At 35.4% G+C, this 24,358-nt stretch overlaps 2 protein-coding genes across 2 annotated transcripts; one reads left to right on the top strand and one right to left on the bottom strand.

The window, feature by feature from the left end:
• LOC109831139 lies at window positions 12,507–17,417 on the bottom strand. The gene is made up of 3 exons (XM_020398478.1): window positions 17,356–17,417; window positions 12,982–13,512; window positions 12,507–12,798 (listed from the first exon to the last, which is right to left on the bottom strand). Exons 1-3 carry the CDS (start codon window positions 17,415–17,417, stop codon window positions 12,507–12,509), a joined length of 885 nt encoding a protein of 294 aa, XP_020254067.1.
• LOC109831138 lies at window positions 17,987–22,424 on the top strand. Its single transcript, XM_020398477.1, has 5 exons — window positions 17,987–18,212; window positions 18,279–18,821; window positions 19,119–19,687; window positions 19,739–19,928; window positions 20,455–22,424. The coding sequence occupies exons 1-5, from the start codon at window positions 17,987–17,989 to the stop codon at window positions 22,422–22,424; spliced, it is 3,498 nt and encodes a 1,165-aa protein (XP_020254066.1).

The raw sequence follows: 24,358 nt of genomic DNA, 5'->3' as shown, positions 1-24,358 counted from the left end.
TGCGAGCCACCAAATGGTGGCTCGCGCCTGGGGGAGCCACTGGCTTTGGTCCTTGTCATTTTGACACGATTCAGTCACCAGTGGCTTTTTCGATTTGGACTTGTTTCGCCGTTATGCGTATTTTGTTGTGTCATTGACTTGTTCACTTTACCAATTCATTTATGTGTTTTGTTAACTTGGAGGCGACTGATGAGCGTGCAGGCTTGTTGCGATATCATCAGCGATTCGCCGCTTTGTTGTTTCGACGGTTCGTCGTCTCAAGCTATGTTCGGGATCTATAGGTAATTTTTAGGGCTTTTTGTTTTTAGGTCCATTTGTTTACCTAGCTTTTATCTTTAAACCCAAGGATTATTAGTTGTATCTTTAAACCCAACTTTCCTTTTGTATTTATCTTTAAACTCAATTCCAAAATACAATACATAAATCACTTGTATTTATACAGAACCATGATAAAATTCCCAAAATACCCCACTCATTAGCCCCATATAAGCCCAATTCTCTCTCCTCATTTTCCCCTTTTCATTTTCAACCCTAATTGAAAAACACAAAATCCCCCTTCACCGTGACCGTCGACCGTCGCCCTTGTCGTCGCTCTTTCCGTTGCCATCGGCCTTTCTATCGGCTGTCGCTCGCCATCTGCCTTGTCGTCGTTGTTGTCTTCGGCCCAGTCGCTCGCCATCGTTTTTTATTTCTAAGTCACCCTTACCGTCGCTCACCGCCTTCGTCGTCGCCCGTCGCCCATCGCTGTCGTTATCGCTCTGTCACCCGTCCAAGTCAATGGAGGTATACTCTTGCTCTAAGATTGAAATGTTGCTAGAAATCTTGTTTAATTTGAAAATTTTGGGAATTTTCAGATTTCTTACAATTACGAATTTTAAAAATCAAGATAAATAAGCCAAAACAACCCTTATTTCAACTAGGAATTTTGGAAATGTTGATGGAAATCTTGTTTAACTTGAAATAAGCCAAAACAACCCTTATTTCAACTAGGAATTTTGGAAATGTTGATGGAAATCTTGTTTAACTTGATAACATTCCGACCGATCACCCACAAAACTAGGAATTTTGGAAATGTTGATGGAAATCTTGTTTAACTTGATAACATTCCGACCGATCACCCACAATAAAGAGATGAAAGATCTCTATCAATTTGTATATGAGCAGCGAGAGCTGAAATTTAATTTTGCATCATTATACTAAGGGTATTGTCAAACTAAATTTTAGATTTGTCCATTATTTCAACTAGGAGTTTTAAATTAAGGTAGATAAATAATAATTGTTTTAAAATTTTGAATATGTCTTGTAATTTATTTAAAAATTTTAGATGTATATACAATTTTATTATCTCTTCCTCAAGGAAAACTAACATCAGAATATTTTCTTCTTTAATTAAGTATTTGCTCATGGTATATACAATTAAGCATCTGTTGTGACCATGCTAAAAAATATTTGCTCATGGTATATTTGCTCAAGGAAAACTAACATCAGAATATTAACCATTTGCACAATGCACAAGCAACTGCTAAATTAATGACTTGATTGGCTAGTGTATTCGATTTATCTATATGTTGTTGTTTTTTTTGTATGTGCTAACACATAGAAACTATATATTGCGGGTCAAAAGTGTTATATTGATATTGTAAATATTTGAACTTGCAGTAGCCTGGCTTGAGGGGTGTTCTTGATTGCATACATGTTTAGCCTTGTTTCTGGTCAACCAATGTCAATTAACCAAAAGTATTGTGTAAGACATAGAGCTCGTATCGTTGCTCTATTTCTATCTGAAGGTATATTTTCTATAAGTGTAATGTTCATTGAACCGCTTATATTCAATCTATTGTTCTTTTGATCCGCTTATATTTTTATTTTAGGAAATCAACGTGATCCTCAAGACAAATTCCCAGGATGCTAGATGCCAATTGTGATATCCAATATTTGTTTTGTAAAGTATTTGTATAGATATATGTTCGTCAGTATGAATATCTGTTTATCAATATGAAACCTTTGGGACTGTTGTTGACATTGATTATGTAAAGTTCTGCCACACTTTTGGGTCGTTGTATATAATTTGTCAATTGCATTTGAATTGAATGGTCGTTGTAGTGAAGTTTTTGAGTCTGCACTTGAATTTGAATGGCTGTTGTAGTTATTCTGCTTCGCTAAAATTAAGGTTTTGGCTAGAGAGGTTGATTGAAACTCCTTGTTTTTTGGCAAGAAATACAATGTTCTGGGTCATTATTCATCAATTGCAAGTATAGCACGTTCAATTGCAAGTATAGCACGTTATATCGTAAGTATAACACGTTAACCTGTAAGTATAGCACGTTATATTGTAAATATAGCACGTTAACCTGTAAGTATAGCATGTTAAATTGTAATTATAGCACGTTAAATTGTAAGTATAGCATATTATATCATAAGTATAGCACATTAACCTGTAAGTATAGCACGTAGACCTGTAAGTATAGCACGTTAAATTGTAAGTATAGCACGTTAAATTGTAAGTATAGCATGTTGACTTGTAAGTATAGAACGTTGACCTATAAGTATAGCACGTTGACCTGTAAGTATAGCAAGTTAAATTGTAAGTATAGCACGTTAAATTATAAGTATAGCATGTTATATCGTAAGTATAGCACGTTGACTTATAAGTATAGCACGTTGACTTGTAAGTATAGCACGTTGACCTGTAAGTATAACGTGTTAACCAGTAAGTATAGCACGTTAAATTGTAAGTATAGGACGTTAAATTGTAAGTATAGCATTTATATCGTAAGTATAGCACGTTGACTTGTAAGTATAGCATGTTATATCGTAAGTATAGCACGTTATCTTGTAAGTATATCACGTTATCCGGTAAGTATAGCACGTTGTACTGTAAGTATAGCATGTCAAATTGTAAGTATAGCATGTTAAATTGTAAGTATAGCACATTAAATTGTAAGTATAGCATGTTATATCGTAAGTATAGCACGTTAACCTGTAAGTATAGAACGTTAACCTGTAAATATAGCATGTTAACCTATAAGTATAGCACGTTAAATCGTAAGTATAGCACTTTAAATTGTAAGTATAGCACATTAAATCGTAAGTATAGCACGTTGACCTGTAAGTATATCACGTTGACCTGTAAGTATAGCATGTTAACCAGTAAGTATAGCACGTTAAATTGTAAGTATAGCACGTTAAATTGTAAGTATAGCATGTTATATCGTAAGTATAACACGTTGACTTGTAAGTATAGCACGTTGACTTGTAAGTATAGCACGTTATCTTGTAAGTATATCACGTTATCCTGTAAGTATAGCACGTTATACTATAAGTGTAGCATGTTAAATTGTAAGTATAGCACGTTAAATTATAAGTATAGCACATTAAATTATATGTATAGCATGTTATATCATAAGTATAACACGTTAACCTGTATGTATAGCACGTTGATTTGTAAATATAGCATGTTAACCTGTAAGTATAGCACGTTAAATCGTATGTATAACACGTTAAATTGTAAGTATAGCACATTAAATCGTAAGTGTAGCACGTTGACTTGTAAGTATAGCACGTTGACTTGTAAGTATAGCATGTTAACCTGTAAGTATAGCACGTTAAATTGTAAGTATAGCATGTTATATCGTAAGTATAGCACGTTGACTTGTAAGTATAGCACGTTAACCTGTAAGTATAGCACGTTATCTTGTAAGTATATCACGTTATTTTGTAAGTATAGCACGTTGTATTGTAAGTATAGCATGTTAAATTGTAAGTATAGCACGTTAAATTATAAGTATATCACATTAAATTGTAAGTATAGCATGTTATATCGTAAGTATAGCACGTTAACCTATAAGTATAACACGTTGCCCTATAAGTATAGCATGTTAACCTGTAAGTATAACACGTTAACCTGTAAGTATAGCACGTTGACCTGCTATACTTACGATTTAACGTGTTATACTTATAATTTAACATGCTATACTTACGATTTAACGTGCTATACTTACAATTGTAAGTATAGCACATTAAATTGCAAGTATAGCATGTTATATCGTAAGTATAGCACGTTAACTTGTAAGTATAGCATGTTATATCGTACGTATAGCACATTAACCTGTAAGTATAGCACGTTATCCTGTAAGTATAGCATGTTAACCTGTAAGTATAGAATGTTAAATCATAAGTATAGCACGTTAAATTGTAAGTATAGCACGTTAAATCGTAAGTATAGTAGGTCAACGTGCTATACTTACAATTTAACGTGCTATACTTACAGGTCAACGTGTTATACTTACAGATATAACATGTAGTACTTACAATTTAATGTGCTATACTTACAATTTAACGTGTTATACTTACAATTTAACATGCTATACCTACAGTACAACGTGCTATACTTACAGGATAACGTAATATACTTACAAGATAATGTGATATACTTACAGGTCAACATGCTATGCTTACACGTCAACGTGCTATACTTACGATATAACATGCTATACTTACAATTTAACGTGCTATACTTATAATTTAACGTGCTATACTTACAGGTTTACAAGCTATACTTACAGATCAACGTGCTATACTTACAGGTCAACGTGCTATACTTTTGATTTAACGTGCTATACTTACAATTTAACGTGCTATACTTAAGATTTAATGTGCTATACTTACAGGTTAACATGCTATACTTAGAGGTTAACGTGCAATACTTACGATATAACATGCTATACTTACAATTTAATGTGCTATACTTACAATTTAACAAGCTATAATTACAATTTAACGTACTACGCTTATAGTACAACATGTTATACTTACAGGATAACGTGATATACTTACAAGATAATGTGCTATACTTACAGGTCAACGTGCTATACTTACAAGTCAATGTGCTATACTTACGATATAACATGCTATACTTACAATTTAACGTGCTATACTTACAATTTAACGAGCTATATTTACAGGTTAACATGCTATACTTACAGGTCAACGTGCTATACTTACAGGTCAACGTGTTATTCTTATGATTTAACGTGCTATACTTACAATTTAATGTGCTATACTTACGATTTAACGTGCTATACTTACAGGTTAACATGCTATATTTACAGATCAACGTGCTATACTTATAGGTTAACATGTTATACTTACGATATAACATGCTATACTTGCAATTTAATGTGCTATACTTACAATTTAACGTGGTATACTTACAATTTAACATACTACACTTATAGTACAACGTGCTATACTTACAGGATAACGTGATATACCTACAAGATAACGTGCTATACTTACAGGTCAATGTGTTATACTTACAAGTCAACGTGCTATACTTACGATATAACATGCTATACTTACAATTTAACTTGCTATACTTACAATTTAACGTGCTATACTTACAGGTTAACATGCTATACTTTCAGGTCAACGTGCTATACTTATAGGTCAACGTGCTATACTTACGATTTAACGTGATATACTTACAATTTAACGTGCTATACTTACGATTTAACGTGCTATACTTACAGGTTAACATGCTATACTTACAGGTCAACGTGCTATACTTACAGGTTAATATGTTATACTTATGATATAACATGTTGTACTTACAATTTAATGTGCTATACTTACAATTTAACTTGCTATAATTATAATTTAACATGCTATACTTACAGTACAACGTGCTATACTTACAGGATAACGTGATATACTTACAAGATAACGTGTTATACTTACGATATAACATGCTATACTTACAAGTCAATGTGCTATACTTACGATATAACATGCTATACTTATAAGTCAACGTGCTATACTTACGATATAACATGCTATACTTACAATTTAATGTGCTATACTTACAATTTAACATGCTATACTTACAGTACAACGTGCTATACTTACAGGATAACGTGATATACTTACACGATAACGTGCTATACTTACGATATAACATGATATACTTACAAGTCAACGTGCTATACTTACGATATAACATGCTATACTTACAAGTCAACGTGCTATACTTACGATATAACATGCTATACTTACAATTTAACGTGCTATACTTATAATTTAACATGCTATATTTATAGGTCAACGTGCTATTCTTACAAGTCAACGTGCTATACTTACGATATAACATGCTATACTTACAATTTAACGTGCTATACTTACAATTTAATGTGCTATACTTACAGGTTAACATGCTATACTTACAGGTCAACGTGCTATACTTATCGGTCAACGTGCTATACTTACAAGTCAACATGCTATACTTACGATTTAATGTGCTATACTTACAATTTAACGTGCTATACTTACAATTTAACGTGCTATACTTACAGGTTAACATGCTATACTTACAGGTCAACGTGCTATACTTACAGGTTAACGTGCTATACTTATGATATAATATGCTATACTTACAGTTTAACGTGCTATATTTATAATTTAACGTGCTATACTTACAGGTTAACGTGTTATACTTACAATTTAACGTGCTATACTTACAATTTAACGTGCTATACTTACAGATTAACGTGTTATACTTACGATATAACATGCCATACTTGCAATTAAACGTGCTATACTTGCAATTGACGAATAATAACCTAGAACATTGCATTTCCTGCCAAAAAAACAAGGAGTTTCAATCAACCTCTCCAGCCAAAACCATAATTTTAGCGGAGCAGAATAACTACAACAGCCATTCAAATTCAAGTGCAGACTCAAAAACCTCACTACAACGGCCATTCAATTTATAATGCAATTGACAAATTATATACAACGACCCAAAAGTGTGGCGGAACTTTACATAATCAATCCCAACAAAAGTCCCAAAGGTTTCATATTGATAAACATATATTCAAACTGATGAACATATATCTATACAAATACTTTACAAAACAAATATTGGATATCACAATTGGCATCTAGCATCCTGGGAATTGGCCTTGAGGATCACATTGATTTCCAAAAAGAAAAATATAAGCGGATCAAAAGAACAATAGACTAAATATAAGCGGTTCAATGAACATTACACTTATAGAAAATGTACCTTCAGATAGAAATAGAGCAACGATACGAGCTCTATGTTTTGCACAATCCTTTTGGTTAATTAACATTAGTTGACTGGAAACGAGGCTAAACATGTACGCCATCAAGAACACCCTGCAAGCCAGGCTACTGCAAGTTCAAATATTTACAATATCAATATAAGTGCACCAAGCCAAACTCAAACAAGCAAAATGATCATGGAGTTTGGACCTTCCGTCCTACGTCTCCGCTCCCCACTCCTGGGGAGAAATTCACTATCACACCGGGTTTTCAAAGATCACCCGAAAAAACGTGTAAACTACACAATATCGGTTTTCAACGCTCACTGATCAACGTTCACAATCTCACAATGTAACTACACAAATATCACCTTAAGTGTTGGTCTCTCACATATTTCCTTTAAGTGTTAGGAATTGCAACCTACCTCTAGGTATTACCACCTACCCCACTCCTCTTGGGACTGACCATGTCTCTCACCTCTACACTCCTCTTGGTGTATTTGTATAATACAAAGTGAATCCTCACAATTAAGCTCGCTAACAACAAATGATTTGTTCTCTTAACAAGATGATAACACAATATAAGCTCACTCTCAATGTTACAAACCCACAACCCCAAATTATACTATGAATGTAAATACAATAAGCTCAATAGGTTGTGTGTGAACAAATTATACTATGAATGTAAATACAATAAGCTCAATAGGTTGTGTGTGAACAAAGAGTATCAACAAAACAATTAAACTCAATATATGTAAATACAATAAGCTCAATAGGTTGTGTGTGAACAAAGAGTATCAACAAAACAATTAAACTCAATATTAAAATCTAGCTTATGGAAATTAGAATCAAAACAATAAATAGCTGAAATTGAGTTTAAGGAAACTTCCCTATCGATAATAAAATAGAGGAGAAGAGTGAATGCTCAAACATCAAAGGATGATCTTCTCTATGCTCTTGTGAAAATTTCTTCACAAACTAAACTCAAACAAACTCTTAAACTCTTTTAAACAAAACTTAAACCCTTGTAAAACTTGTTCAAAACATTCTTCGATTACCTTCAGAAGTTAGAGGGTATGGGGTATATATAGGATCATAAGACAAAGCTGAAAAACCCAAGAAATGCCAGCAAAAAGACAAATAATGGTAACATGAAAATCTAGAAAAACTAATCGTTTTGCCGTCGGTTGACTGATTAGTCTACTGATGAGCTAACCATTACAGGGAACTGACAGCTCATCGGTCGACTGAAGAACATGAAAAGTCGACTGATGAACTCATCAGTCGACTGGTCAGTCGACCAGAATAAAACATAAACTTTTGTTTATTCTAGGCGATTTCTTTAATCTACTGAACACATGTATCAGTCGGCTGATAACACTTTATCAGCCTGTTTTGAACAGTAAAACTGATTTTTAAACTCCTTTTAAAAATAGCAAATAAAATCAAAAAAATATAAATCTTTGGAAAATGATTGTAAACATGATAATAATCATGTTACAAAAACTGGTTTTGAAAAAGCACCTCCCATTTGTAAAATATCATCATTTTACAAATATGTCCAAAACATGAAAATACAAAACACATGTTTTTGATATTTTAGCTAAATCATGTTTTGAAACTTTACAAAATGATTTTATAGACTTAATAAGAGATGTATACAGTGAATGTTAAGTCTATAAACAATAATACATTACTTTCACAAAAATGTATATGTAATACAAAACACATTTGTTTTTCCAAAAACAATAGATTATGAAACATGTGAAAGTGTATATGAATATAACTATTGTTTCATATCTAGAAAGCTAAACTAAAACAAAACAATAAATATGAAATATGTAATTTCATATTTATATAAACATGAAAACCAAAACATGTATATATGTATATATAACTATATATATACATAGAAAACAAAATGTATGTGTGTGTGTGAGAGATATTGAGCTTAAAGTACCAACGCACATAATATAACACCTAAACTATTTTACCCAAGCTTGTGATCTTCAACGAAGCTCTTTCTTGGTAACATGGACGAAGCTTGAACTTGGATTTTCAACTTGAATTGTAAGGTTTTACTCTACTATTTCTGCCAACCTCCATTTGATATGATCGTTGTGACGTAATCCATCCAACTTCTAACATATTGTTTGTCTACAATAAATACAAAAACACAAACACTTGACAATAATATTAGTAGTAAATTGTTTGTTAAATATCATCAAAACAAAAAGGCCAACATTCTTTACTTCTTAGTTGGGATCAATGATTAGCGATACATAATTGAGACATATGATATATACATGAGGTTTTCCTTATTTGGATTATTTCGCTTGACGTACCAGTCTCGTGTTGTAGATTTCTAATTGTTGATTTAATTAGATTATCTATTCTTAGTTCGGTATTAATGTTTAGATATCTACAATTTGAGACAATGGTATATACATGAGGGTTTCCTTATTTAGATTATTTCGCTCGACGTACTACGTCTCGTGTTGTAGGTTTTTAAATGTTAATTCTACTTAGATACAGGGAAAATGATTCTAGGTAGATTATACTTATAGATAGAGCCTCCAATCCATCTAGTAGCCCTTCCCCTGGGGGCGGAAGGAGGTGATATTGCTGTAGCGCTCTGACGCTCTTTATGTGGTTTTTTTTCTTTTCTCTTCTTTCAGGCAGTACAGAGATACGGAGAGACCCAGAATGACGGAGTTCTTGCATAGACACCGTCACATAAGTTTTTAGAGGCTCCACAGTAGATTTTATGTTTTATTCAGACACTAGAGTTTCATTCTTATTTTGTAAAGACAGTGTGTCTTAGTACAATTCTAGTTGATTCATGTTGACATTCTCATTATTTTAGTTATTGGATGTATTACAGTTGAGACATGATTTTTTTTATTTATGAGATATCTTTTCTATATCGTGTCTATTAAATTTATTCTCTTATCTTTTCTGTTTGTACATGTACTTCTATTTGATTCTACTAGAGGATATTGTTGTGATTGGTAGAACGTATTTATGCACAGTGTAGGTTTATGGTAGGTTTGACATCTCTGGGTTCACCTTGGACTGAAGCCTTGTATGAAACTAGTAGCGTCACATATGTACTATAAAGACTGTTGAGGACAGAGAAATGATGGCACTGATTATGCATTTAATGAAATTTATTGTGAGATGAACAACTGCCAGTGCGTAGGAGGGAGCTCAAGGATCGGGGTAGTCGTTACCTTTCTACTTGTCCGGTAGAAGGTCGAGAAGTATCGTATTTTGAGTTGTCTTCACGAGATGTCGGCCGAATGATAAGTCAAGTAGGTTGATCAAGAAGTCGACCTAGCCAGGGGTCGACATGTAACGCCTTTTGGGTCATCCTCATGAGATGTTGTCGCGTCAAGTCATCTGAGCTGGGTCTTTGGTTATCTTGAAGTGAAGAGCTGGCTCAATTATATATAATATGCGGCACTTGTCTGCTATTGATTGAAAGTTACTTTTTAGGACTAAAATGGCTATAACACTATCCTTTCGGATTATCATGCTATACTTTCAGATTATCGTGCTATACTTACATATTATCCCGCTATATTTTTAGAGTATCTCGCTATACTTACATATTATCAGATTATCCTGCTATACATGCATATTATTATGCTATACTTTCAGTTATCACGTTATACTTTCAGATTATCCTGCTATACTTACATACTAGAAAACTGAGAAACCTGAGTTGCAAAAAGAATATAAGGAGGCAAAACTTGTTATGATGGACCATTTTTACATCACATAAACACTATCTTTCATTTTAGAGAGCCCAATTATACAAACGTTGAGCAAGCTAATAGCAATCAACTACAAAACAACCAATAAGCAAGAGAGCTAATCCTCGATATCTACACTATGATTAACAAAATACAAGAGGGTCCTTGTAATATGTACAAAATCTAATCTAACTAATACTAGCCACTAAAAAGTCCTTCCAATCTGCGTTGAACCCAAATCTAATGTGAAGGCCTTTATCCTTTGGATCTCTCAAGTTCCTAATGAAAAGGAACAAACAACCAAAAGCTTATGATTTTTCAAGGCCCTGCCAAAGCACATTGGATAAAATTCTAACTACTTGCATAATAAACGAGCTACCATTGAGATCAAAATACATGCACATGCAATAAAATAAGAACATAACAACTAACATAGATGGACCTTTTTTGAAGATTACACATCATACAAAATATTCTTATACGTGACAATTAATTAATCAATTGTCTAAATGAGTTAAGTATATTACAGGTGTTATTATTACAATTGTGCCAATTAGTATTACCACATCACTAAGCTAACTCCTAAACATCAAGACAAATTTAGGCAAGTTGCTATCTAAAACAATCCACAAAATCTTTCAGATGAATAATTGATTCTTGTAAAACAATCTTATAATTTATAATAACAAAATAAAACAAAAACAAGAAGAAATCTTGTTCGGCTCTCTCTCCCCCCTTAATGTTAGTCCACAAATTTCTCACATCTTTGTCTCAGTATCAACAACTGACCCTTTCTTTGTCAAAATCCTACCATGACCACTCTTGTTGGTAATTCTCAACTCTATTTGTCTTCTCTCCAATCTCTCCACTTGCATTCTCATCTCTCTATTAATACTAACCTCAGCATCAAACCCCACCACAAAACCCAAAAGTTTCGGATAATAATAAAAATGGAGAAGCCTGGAGAAGTATGGAAATCAGAGTTTGCATTGGAGAAGGCGGTTGCAGGTGGTCAGAAGAGGCATTGGAGAAGGAGGTGGCCAGCATTTAGGAGAGGAACCAAAGGAGGTGGCAGTAGGCAGGCAAACCACTTAAGGTGAAGAACTGCTGGAGAAGGTGCGACAGTAATGTGTGGAACCAATTGGGTGAAATATTGGGGAAGATTATGGGTTTGAGGTCTAATTGGGGGAAAATTTTGGCCACAATGGGATTTTTTTGCTTAGAGCTTAGAGACGAGATGTTGAAGAAGATGATGGATTTTTAACTAGGTTAGGACTTGGAGACTAGATGTAGAAGAAGAGGAGTAATTTTTTTTTTTTTTTTTTTTGCATTTTTCGGTTTGGGTTGAGAGAGGAGAACGGAGAAGAGGAGAGATAATTACAGATTTATGTGGGATATTGATAGGGGTATTTTGGGGCTTTTACTATGTTAATGTATAAATAAAAGATACTCTACCTATAAATTATACAATTTGGGTTTAAAGGCAAATACAAAAGGCTGATTGGGTTTAAAGATACAAGTAAAAGATGTTTTTTTGGTCAATGAAGTAATTTTATTCATTTACCAAAATGGGAAGTATATGTACATCAGATATTCAGTATATGAACTAAAAAATCAATCAAGAAAACAACAGAAAAAAGAAACTAAGGTCAGCTAAGTATATACAATAGCTTTATAAAGATATAAGTCATTCTTTCTTATCTGCTGGATATGGACCATTCAAGATGATAGTCATGATATCAACTTTGATTTCTCTTATAATCTGCTCAACACTCCTGTTCTTCGATTTGAAAAATCTGCTGTTGCGCTCCCTCCATAACCTGTAGATTATTGAAGCTAGTGCCATTCTTTTCACTCTTTGTTTAAATCCTCGACATCTTAGCCTGTAAACAAACCAATCTATCAAAAGATTCCAGTCATAAGCCCTCCAACCGAATTGAAGCCACCCCATGATCCCATTCCAAACTGCATTCACAAAGCTGCAATCGAAAAAGATATGGTTTCGGGATTCCAGAACTGCATCATTGCATAGACTACAGAGGCCAGAGTTAATGACTCCTCTTTTGAGCAGTCTATCTCTTGTAAGAAGCCTGTTTTGCACAGCTAGCCACAAGATGAAACAATGTTTTGGGTAGCTCAAGTTATCTCATACTGTTGTGAACCATGGTATCTTAATAGTAACTGGGGAAATTTTTGAATATAGCTCAGATAAGCACACTTTTGAATTCCTATGACAGGAGCTGATAATTTGCTTCAAAACATCAACCCTTCCACAACTGGCAATCATCTTATCTTTGACTCTGAGCAGTTGCTTCCATAACCAAGAATCCCCTTTTTTCACTGTAACTTGCCAAATTGATGTATCTTTTAGATAATTGTCGTGGATCCATTTTATCCACAGTAACTCTTTATTTGTATGTATGTACCATATGGTTCTTAATGCAGTGACTATGTTCCATGTCTTTGCTGAGAATATCCTCAATCCTCCATATTTCTTCTCCTTGAAAACTTTATCCCAAGCTACTAGCAGGGATTTTAAAGCCTGATCTGTTTTGCCCCATAAGAAATATCTACACAAATCATCAATCTTCTGCAGCACCTTTGCTGGTAATATGTAATTAGAAGTCCAAAAAATTTGAACACCCAATATAACAGTCTTGATAACATGAAGTATTCCAGCATATGATAGGTGCCTATGTTTCAACCAGGTTTGAAATTGGCTAGAAATTTTCTAGAAAAGAGGAGTGCAATCAACATATGACAATCTTTTGCAAATTAAAGGAACACCAAGATACCTTATAGGTAAGACGTACTCCTTCAGGAACAAGTAAAAGATGTTGGGTTTATAGATAAATTAGGGTAAATTTTTCGGCCTAGAAATAAAACCCCCTTATTAATATTAGGTCAACGGTCAAGATCTAGTTTATACTCCCCAACCACAAGAATTTGACATCGATCGATTTCCTTTGTAAAATAAAATTAGGATCAATCCTTGTTGCATTTTGAGAAGCTGCCAAACAAATACTAAGATTATCGCATCCTAATCTTATATATAAATATACAAGGAAATGCATGATATAGGGCTCATTCATCAATATTAATAGGGACGACCGCAAGTAGATAGAGATTGAGGCAGACATTCAAGAGCTATCTGCAGTCTATCTGCTTATCCTCCAAAGCGTGCCGGGCTACATGATGGAAGCTGCGTCTAAGCTTCTTAGACCTACGAAGCTTTGCATGTGAAAAGGCTACGAGTTTGTCCGCCCAAAAAATTGAGGGAGGAAAGCAAAAGATTTGTCTAAGTTTTGGACCATGATGGGATGTGTGCTACCACAAGGCCCACTTTGAGCGAAGGAATGAAAGGTGCTTCCAAGTTCAATGCATTTGAATTATTTTCTTCTAGTTTGAGGCTTGACGGTGCCAAACATCCTCAAGGTTCCACTGACATGGTCATGCCTCATTGGAAAATATGCCTTTGGCGAGTGACAATCATGGCATGCCAGAAGTAGTTGCCTTTGGATGCATGGTTGAGAGAGAAAGAGAGGCTTATACTGTTTTTACAGTAGTGCGATGGACATATATAAATTAATGATATAATATATATGTGAAATTCGTAGAATATGGAATCATAAATCTTCATGTTGATCATTGTTAGAATATAAAAGAACAATCCTAAATTTTCACCATAATTTTAGAGTTTTACTGTGATGTCAGGTCTTTTGATAGAGCAGCCTAGGCTCAAATCTTGCTCGCTACAATTTTGTAACAGATTTTAACTTTTGATGAAGTTTTGCTTGAAAAGGATCCTCAACTTGCGGGAGCGTGTTTGAATATAAAACTAACGCAAAATTCCTACTATAACTTTTTGGTTTTAATGCAGTAACAGTGAAGTTAAGAATCTTGACTCTGAAAATTTAAAGTAGTGTAATAGAATATAATATGATACGATAGAATCCAGATTTAAATCCCATGAGACATGCCAAGTGTAGTTTCTAAGATAAGATATTGCTTCATAAAACAATTCATTTATTAATTATTAACGAAAAGAATGCCCTCACATCACAACTTTTCAACTTTAGATTTAGTGGAAGAGTTTATAAAAGTTCTCAATTTGTTGAAATCTAGAGCATGTATCCTAGCTAGATTAAAGGAGCAATTGGTAATGAAAGTCACTCCTTGCGTAATATTAGTTGCATCTGCTATACATATTGTCTATCTATATATTTTACTTGAATTTATGATCAAATGAAGATGACACATGACATGTTAGCACATGTTTAATGCCATGATATTTGGTTTCGGAATGAAGTTATGTCTTCTGATGCCACCAATTTGATTGAGTGGGTAAAAATGCCGACAGGCCGCTAAAGTTTTGAATTCCCTCCTGTTCACCTAGATGTGGGCTGGATTAATTAAGGTGAGACCCAACTACATCCGTTGGGTTTTCTTAATTTGATTTAAGTTTGAGGTTTCTCGAGAGGCTTCTTTGGCAGTTCCTTTCAGATGACGGCGCGCCAACTTTTTGAGTCTGAGATGTAGTACCTTTTGGTGCTCTTGAGCATGTCCAGAGTTTGAACTCGGATTTATGCTCTTATGATGTGCTGTTTATTCGGGGATTATTTGATAAAACTAGGACTATTGTTCAAGAATCATATATTCTAAGATTAGAATATTCTGGTTAGCGTACTATTGAATTTTTTTAAAGGATTTTTAAACTTTTGAACGAAGTTTTGGATTGAGTTTTAAATACTATTAACAAGCATGACTATTCTTTCATCAAAAACCATAATTATTATTTCATTAATATTTTTTGATGATTACAGTTTAAGATTAAAATTTTGCTACTAATTTGTATATTTCACTATATAAACATTAAATATAATTGAGAATTTTGTCAAGCATTCAATATAAATATCACATTACTTAGTATTTAATATTTTTATGATTCAACATATTAAATATTAATTATATTGGATATTACCTATTTGCTATATTTATTATCTAATATTTAAATAAATATTAAATATATAGGTATTAATATAAGTTGATATAAATTATTAATACATTTTATATCAAATATGTTGGAGTATTAAATGTCTATTATTAATTATTAAAGCTACAATATGGTTAAATAATAATAGATATAAAGAATACTTAATTTCAAATTATTAAATATATTTAAGGAAGTTGGATATTAAAACTAAATAAATTTAAATACAAATAAATTAAATATCTAAATATATATATATATATATAATAGTATATATATATATATACTAATATTATATATATATATATAAGCCATTTAATATTTCTTACAATAATTTCTCAAATATTACTTACATTTAATATTCACATATTTACTATATTTCTTATTTAATATTCAAAAACATTATATATATTTAATATTAATATTAAATATTTAAATAGTTTATATATTTAAGATATGATAAATAATAAATGTATTCAATATTTAAAAATAATACATTATATTAGACATATGAAATGACTAATATCTTAAGTATAAAATGATTAGATAATATTAATATTTATTATATTTCATTTTAATGTACGTAACTATATTTAAATATTTAATTTAAAATAGTTAAAACTTAATATATTTTATATTTTATTAAATGACTATATAATATAAATATTAAAATTCTGAACTAGAAATATTTTGTAAATATTAGTAAATAGTGTTTTTTCTTTCAATATGGACTCATTAAAGGAGTGGGGGGTGTTTAGGGTGGGTGGAGGGGGGGGGGCGGGGACGAGGGTGCTCGAGCGGCGGCATGGAGAAATCCTAAGGAAGATGATCTCAATCCTCTAATTTTGACGTGGACATTTTCCAAGAATTTTTCCACTAGAATGTATATAAAAAGATTGGAATTTGAATTTTAAAATACTACTCCTAATCATATATTTTTCCACTAGAATAGCATTTTGAAGTTAAATCATCTCCAAAAAAAAGTTCTAGCCTAAAAAAAAATTCTTTAACCGATAGCCACCCTAATAAGAGCACATCCTACAAGGAATGAAATGGACTGGTGCCAATTCCCTCAACAGTCTATTCCCAAGAGCTCATCTTCTTGCTTTGTCCAAGACCTGCAATATTCTTTCGCAAGGATCTATGCTCCCTAATGCTTGGTAGTGGCATCCATTATTAAGAAGAGGTATTTTCCAGGATGTAAGGAATGAAATCTCCGCTCTTCTTACCCATCTTGATCAATTCTCTATCTTTGGCTACACCAACCACGACAAGCTCCTCTGGCCCTACCACTCTTCAGGTACATTCACAGTTAAATCTTTTTATACCCTTATCACCACCGGATGTGTCACCTTCCGACACTTCAGATTCATATGGGCCTCTCCCATACCCCTAAAGGTTAAAGTCTTTTTTTGGTTTGCTAGCAAGTACTAATTAAAACACCAGGGATAATTTGGTGTACAAAGGATGGTCTGGCAATCCAATGTGCCCTCTCTGTAATGATGCTAATGAATCCCATGACCACCTGTTAATTAAATGTGCTCACTCTTCTTTAGCATGGTCTTCTCTCCTTCCCCATGTTCCATCAACAGCATGGCCACATAACATGGATGATATGATATCTTCCAATCCCAGATCATCTTTCAGTCAAAATCTTGCTATTATTTGGAAGGTTTTGCTCCTGTGCTTCTCCTGGTGCATATGGAACTGCCGTAACAATTTTATCTTTAATGGCATTAAAGCTCCTCCCTCTCACATCGCTGCTAATGTGGCTAGATTCGTTTTATTTTGGACAAGCTCCTCTGCTAGCAGATCAGGTCTCAAGCTCCACAAGGCGGCTATCAACCTGGGCATGAAGAATATTGCTCAAACTCACAATGAAGCAGAGGTGGCTAACAACTTTTCAGCAGCAATCTGATTCCAGCTTAGCTACTGCTGGATATTTTGGTTGGTGTCCTAAATGTTAGTTATGATGAAGTTGTACTCTTTGTGGTTTTTAGTTTTGTACTGTGTTGTTTTCTGGGTTTTTGTTTGGGGTCCTGGTTCTTTCCTAGTCTCTCAACATAGGCCGATTATGTATATTATTTTATTACCAACATATATATATGGGGCGGCTCTCTGGTGGAAGTTAGCAGGCGATTTTCCTGCTAACCTGCGTCCCCGCCGAGGTTTGAAAAATGGCAAAAAAGAAAGGAAAAAATAGGAAGAAAATCCTTGAAATTGGATTAAGATCGTCGAATTCAAGCTTCTCTCCATCTGAGGATCATGCTGATGCTGGATTTGATGAAGATGATGAAGGATCCACATCGGATCTTATGGGTTCAACTGGACCTAAGGGAGAAAAGAAAAAAGTTCTAATGGCAGATCTTCTAAATTCTGATCCACTTTCATCGCAGCAAGCTGGCTAGAAATCTCATCGGAATCTTGTTGCAAGTGATTCCTCGAAGATTTCTTGGGTTGAGGATATAGCTTCAACTGATAATCTTCCACAGCGGCATCAGTTCTTGAATTCAGCATGTAATTCTGTTAAAAATCTTGATTACTCTGTGATTTCTGCAAGGAATCAAGATTGTCTTACTCCGCAAGTGATTGTTGGATCTCGTGCCTCTTTGGGGTCTCGATCTGGTACTGGTGGATCTGGTAAGGTTTCTTGGGCTGATGAAGTTGAATTTGCTCGTGATCAGTTAAATTTGAATCCTGCTAGTTCATTGGATGCCAATATTCAAAGTAATCTGATTTCTCTACTGGACGATTCCTCTGTTCCTATTAAGAATAATTTCAAGAATCTAAATGACAAAAATGAGAGCTTAAAGGATGCTGGAAATCTGGATTCCTCTGATAAGAATGATATAAATAATGAAGGAAATCTGGTTATTGATTCTGGAAATGTCAAGAAAAGTTGGATTAGCCTATTTGCTGATAATAGGAAAACTGGTTGTGGTTTGAACTTAAACTTTGTGAAGCCAGAAAATAATGATTTTGTGTCATTTAGTGAGGAGGAATGGAATGAAGGTAATTCTAACTGGCAATTCTCTTTAATTGGTAAAGTGCTTGGTTTAAATGTCAAATACAAAGCTATGGAAAATTATGTACACAAAGTCTGGGCTAAATGGACTGCCCCAGATTTGTGCTTACTCAAACCTAGACTGTTCTTGTTTAAATTCCAAAGCAAAGAGCAAATGGAGGACATACTTGTGAATGGCCCATGGTTTTTTGGCTCTAGACCTCTTTTGTTAAAAATATGGTCCAATGATGATGATATTGATAAGATTGATGGAAGTGTTTATCCTTTGTGGATTTAATTGCCAGGACTAAGGTTAAATCTGTGGAGTTCAAAGGCTATAAGCAAAATTGCAAGTCATGTGGGTAAACCTGTTGCCACTGATAAGCTCACTGCTAGTAAGCAAAGGTTGGCTTATGCTAGGGTTTTGGTTGAAGTCCATATGCCCTCCTCTCTTCCAGACTCTATTCCTATACATGGACCTAATGGTCAAGTATATAATCAAAAAGTGATCTATGAGTTCAAACCTAAATGGTGTGATAGTTGCAAAATTGTGGGGCATGATACTAATTTCTGTAAAAAGCATCCTAAGATTCAGAAACGGGTACCTAAGACTAGTGCAGGAATTTCTGACAAGTTTATTCATACACATAACCAGCATGAGGATCAGATACAAAAAAGCCCTTGTAAACTTGTGCATGCTGTGCATGTTAAGGCACAATCAGCAAATGTTGCTGGATCTCTTCCTAAGTTGTCTGAAGGTGATGAGAATCTGAAGAGTAATCAGATAAGCAAAAGCTCTAGCAAGTCTGTGCATGATGTGCATGTTCAGGCACAAACTGCAAATGTTGCTGTTGAAGACACTAGTCTGCCTGGGGCATTTGAGAGCTTTACTGAATCAACTTCTAAAAATAATGTGTATGTTTAGGAGCTTGAGCTGGAGGGTTTTTCTAGTAGGGATAATGTTCAGGCATTTTCTGCTGGAAAAATTAAAGGCTTGGCTGATAGCAGTAAGTATCCATCAGGGAGTAAAGCTGTGCAGGCTGTGCATGTTCAAGAATTTGGTTTTGTTGGATCTAATAAAGGCAAAAGTTTGCAGTCCTCTAAAACATGGTCTGGTATGCAAAATACTGGTCTGAAAGTCTTTCCAGGATTGGAGAACTCTTTCTATCATCTCAATAATCTAATTGATGATCCCTCTACAATAGATAGGGGGGACTACAAGATTATGAACTTTTCCTTTTGGAATATTAGAGAGCTAAATAAGTCCTCTAAACAACATTTGGTCAAGATCCATATTCAGCAATACCATTTATCCTTTATGGCTCTCATTGAAACAAAAATCAAAGCATGCAAGATCCCTATTATAGCAAGGAAAATTGCTTGTAATTGGAAATGGTGTTCAGATGTTATCAACTCTTTCAAAGCTAGAATATTGATTTTATGGGATCCAAATACTTTGGACATCCAAGTTGACAGTTACTCTCCTCAGCATATTACTTGCCTAGTTAAATCCATAGATGGGAGAATAGACTGTTTTATCTCCTCTATATATGGATATAATCAAATTGAGAATAGGAAAACTCTTTGGCTTGAATTAAGGCAAATTCAACATAGAGTTGGTAATAAGCCTTGGATTCTCAGTGGTGATGGGAGAATTAAGGCAAATTCAACATAGAGTTGGTAATAAGCCTTGGATTCTCAGTGGTGATTTCAATGCTATATCTGATGATGAGGACAAATTAGGTGGAGCTATGGTTACTGTGGCTGAAACACTGGATATCAGAGAATTCATTGATGACTGTCAACTTACTCACTTGAAAACTGAAGGGTGTTTCTTTACTTGGAACAACAAACAAGAGGCAAATTCCAGAGTATGGAGTAGACTTGATAGAACTCTGGTCAATGATGCTTGGATTAATCTATATAACTCTAGCCATGTTGAATATTTGCTACCCAATTGCTCCGATCATTCTCCTGCATTGGTGTCAATATATGATGAATGTGTCCAAGGGAAAAAACCTTTCAAATTTTTCAATATGTGGAGCAAGCATGATGATTACTTACCCACTGTGACTTCCATCTGGCAAGGGAAAATTCCAGGCTGTATCATGTTTTCAGTGACCAGTAAATTGAAGCTCCTGAAAATAGCTCTCAAAGACTTAAATAAGAAAAAATTTCACAATATATCTGAGCAAGTTATCAGAGCAAGGATAAATCTACAGAATGCCCAAAAGTATTTACAATCAGATCATCTTAATGCTGACTTGATTGAACAGGAAAAAAAATACATGCTCACTTACAATAAGCTGCTGGAGTGTGAAATTTCTTTCTATCAACAAAAATCTAGGATTCAATGGTGTACTCAAGGGGACAGGAGTTCAAGTTTTTTTCACTCAGCTGTCAAAGCTAAAAGGCATCTCAATAGAGTTAATGTTCTCTATGATAGTGCAGGAAACAGAATTACTGATGGTGACTTAATCATTCAGGAGCTACTTGAGTACTACAAGCAACTATTGGGTTCAAGCACAATTCTAGTCAAGTCTGGTAGTAATGTCATTCACAGTGGTCCATGTTTAAATGATGCTCAAATAAATTTCTTATCTTCAGCTGTGACTAGAGATGAAATTAGACATGCTGTCTTCTCAATGGATGATAGGAAAGCTCCGGGCCCTGATGGATTTGGTATATCCTTCTACAAGTCAGCTTGGTGCATTATTGGCGATGAGGTATCTGAAGCTATTCTGGAATTCTTTAAAACAGGTAAAATTCTGGGCATGATAAATTCTACTGCCATCACTTTGATTCCAAAAGTGAAGTGTCCTAAGACCCCATCAGACTTCAGACCTATAGCTTGTTGCAATAGTCTCTACACAATTATTTCCAAAATTCTGGCTAATAGGATCAAATCTGTGATGGGATACTTAATTAATGATAGCCAGTCTGCATTTGTTAAAGGAAGACAAATCTCTAGCAACATCCTTCTTGCAAATGAGATTGTGAAGAACTATAACAGGAAGCATATCTCTCCTAGAATTATGTTGAGTATTGATATCAAAAAAGCCTTTGATACTGTTAACTGGGATTTCCTAAATGAGATGTTAAAAGGCCTTGGATTTCCTGTCAATTTCATCAACTGGATCATGGTTTGCATTTCAACTCCTAAATTCTCTCTATCGTTAAATGGTACTCTTCATGGGTATTTCAAAGGCAAGAGGGGTCTAAGGCAATGTGATCCTATCTCTCCATACTTATTCAATTTGGGTATGGAATTTCTCTCAAGAAGGCTGGACTTGCTTAAGGAGAATAGATCATTTAAGTATCATCCAGGATGCGGTAAGCTTAAAATATCTCATCTTATGTTTGTTGATGACCTTCTACTCTTCTCCAAAGGAGATTCTCATTCAGTGGAGCTGCTCCTCAATTGTTTTAAAGACTTTTGTACTGTGTCTGGGCTTGAAGCAAATCCAGACAAATGCAAAGTATTCTATGGAGGAGTTGATGATAGCACTAAAGGATCTGTTAACAGGCTCTTAAATTTTAATGAGGGAGTCTTTCCTATCAAATATTTGGGAGTTCCATTAATATCCAAAAGAATATCCTTCAACGATTGAACAACATAGCAGGTCATTTTCAGTCCAGTTTGAAGAACAGACTGCTTTCATATGCTGGCAGATTGTAGATTATTAGAAGTATCATTCTGGGCATTCAAACCTACTGTAGGCATATAAAATTGCTTATAGGTCCCTTAGCACAGCTCGGCACAAACCGACAAACCAACGAGGCAACGAGATTGACTAATCGCACGCAAGCAACGGAATACGTCCATTCGCGTGCGGGATCAAGCCAAGTGTTCGAAGAGTCAACGAGTCATCCAACCAAGGGCATACTCGGACGAATCACGATCGAATCAAGATCGGTTTCGGACTCAAACTCAGAAGTGGATTTACTGTCTAATCGGGATCCGGATTTACTGCCAAATCAGATCAACGAATCAAGTCTGGATAAATCAACCGCAGAACCGAATCACAGATAGAACCAAGAGTGGAAAACGACGGAACAACACACCCGGAGGGGCTCGGCTCAAACCGAGCCACCTCAAGGTGGCTCGGCCCAAGCCGAGCTTTTGGAGAGAGGCGAAGCCCTGCTGGATTGGAGACTCAGAACTTAACAAGATTCAAGCTTTGGGACTTCGAGGACTTGCACATCCAGATCTGGTGCTCGACGATCATCAACGCCAAATAAGGCAGGAGTTCGAGAGGACCGGATCTCAGATCTACGTTGCTACACTCCGGATCTAAGCTTGGTCTTAGATCCCGAGACTTGGACGATTGTTTCCTTGGTGAAACAATCCTCCCCGGCTATTATTTCCTTGGTGAAATAATACCCGTTGTACTGCGTAGATCCGACCGGATCTAGATCGCGCGGTGGTCCACGGATTAACCCCGGCGTTGGCAAAGAACCCACACAAGCGAGCGACCGCAAAACAGGAGCTCGTGATTCGTTCGACAAACAAGGAAACAAAGTTGTAATTTTCATTTCTTTTCAATTTGATTTTCGTTGTAACCGGATCTTATAAAAAGACCGGATCTTTGTAATCGATAGACTATTACAAGAGTGTACAATGGAATCATTAATGAAGAAAGCCACAATTTTTCCCGTGAACAATCTGGCGACCACAGTGGGAGCCGACGATCTCGCCGACGAGATCGATGCGTCGCAGCCGCGGATCTCAATCCCGGTCGTGGAGGAGGTCGAATACGAGTTCGATCAGACCAAGTTCGAGGAGTACCTTTCATCCTCGTCCAGATCTACCTCCCCCCGCAAGTCCAAGAAGTCCAAGTTCTCCTCCAGGAGAAAGGTTCGTTGGTATGAAGAAGTCGAAGCCACCAACGAAGATCTCGCCCCGTTTGATGCCAAAGTCGCATCGGGTGAGATTCCTCCAGTTTCCAACCAGGTCAGATCTGCTCTGGCCAACCCTTCTGCCGCAGGGGGCGTGGTGACTCTCTCGAAGAGAGCCCGCCAAAGGCAACGTCAACGCCTTGCGAAACGATTCGCAAAGGCCATGGAGTCAGTTGACGGGATCCGCTACAACGTGGATCTAAAGAACAAGAGAGGCAAACAGCCTCAACAACAGATGAACGGCACCTCTTCCAAGCCGCCAACAATGGAATGGATCCGTGTCAAACGGAATCGTTCGACGCTGGAAGAACGCATCCGCAAACGCCGCACACTATCAGCGCAGGCACGGGCTCAAGTCGAAGAAGCCCGTAGAAAGCTGCAGAAAGAGGTAGCCAAGAAGCCGCCACCAACTCGCAAAGTTTGGAGGCCAAAGTCTGAAGCGGCGGTTCAGACCAAAAAGCAGCAACTGCAGCCTCCAACCAAAATTCAACCTCCGGCGAACCAAGCTAAGTCGCCGAGAATTCCCATAGCTACTCCGGGAGATCATGCAGAATCCTCCCGAAGGAGAAAGTCAGTCTTGGAGCGCCTCGGTCCACTTCCCGAGGAGCGAAGCAAAGCTCCAATCCAAGAACGTTTGGACCCACTA

Source organism: Asparagus officinalis, chromosome 2 (genome assembly GCF_001876935.1).
Source record: "Asparagus officinalis chromosome 2, Aspof.V1, whole genome shotgun sequence".
In the NCBI taxonomy this organism is placed as follows: Eukaryota; Viridiplantae; Streptophyta; class Magnoliopsida; order Asparagales; family Asparagaceae; genus Asparagus; species Asparagus officinalis.
Note: the sequence above shows the minus strand (reverse complement) of the source record. Positions and strands in the feature narration are given on the sequence as shown.

Excerpts from the sequence above, each read along its gene's own strand:
- LOC109831139 (XM_020398478.1), bottom strand. The coding sequence starts at position 17,417 with ATGTTATGTGGCCATGCTGTTGATGGAACATGGGGAAGGAGAGAAGAC. Across the intron at positions 13,513-17,355 it reads GAAGACCATGCTAAAGAAGA|GCACCTATCATATGCTGGAA; the intron begins GTGAGCACATTT and ends GTTGAAACATAG. Across the intron at positions 12,799-12,981 it reads GTTACTATTAAGATACCATG|CTTTGTGAATGCAGTTTGGA; the intron begins GTTCACAACAGT and ends TTTCGATTGCAG.
- LOC109831138 (XM_020398477.1), top strand. The coding sequence starts at position 17,987 with ATGGCAAAAAAGAAAGGAAAAAATAGGAAGAAAATCCTTGAAATTGGA. Across the intron at positions 18,822-19,118 it reads TGAGGAGGAATGGAATGAAG|GACTAAGGTTAAATCTGTGG; the intron begins GTAATTCTAACT and ends TTTAATTGCCAG. Across the intron at positions 19,929-20,454 it reads GTCCTCTAAAACATGGTCTG|TGGTGATGGGAGAATTAAGG; the intron begins GTATGCAAAATA and ends TTGGATTCTCAG.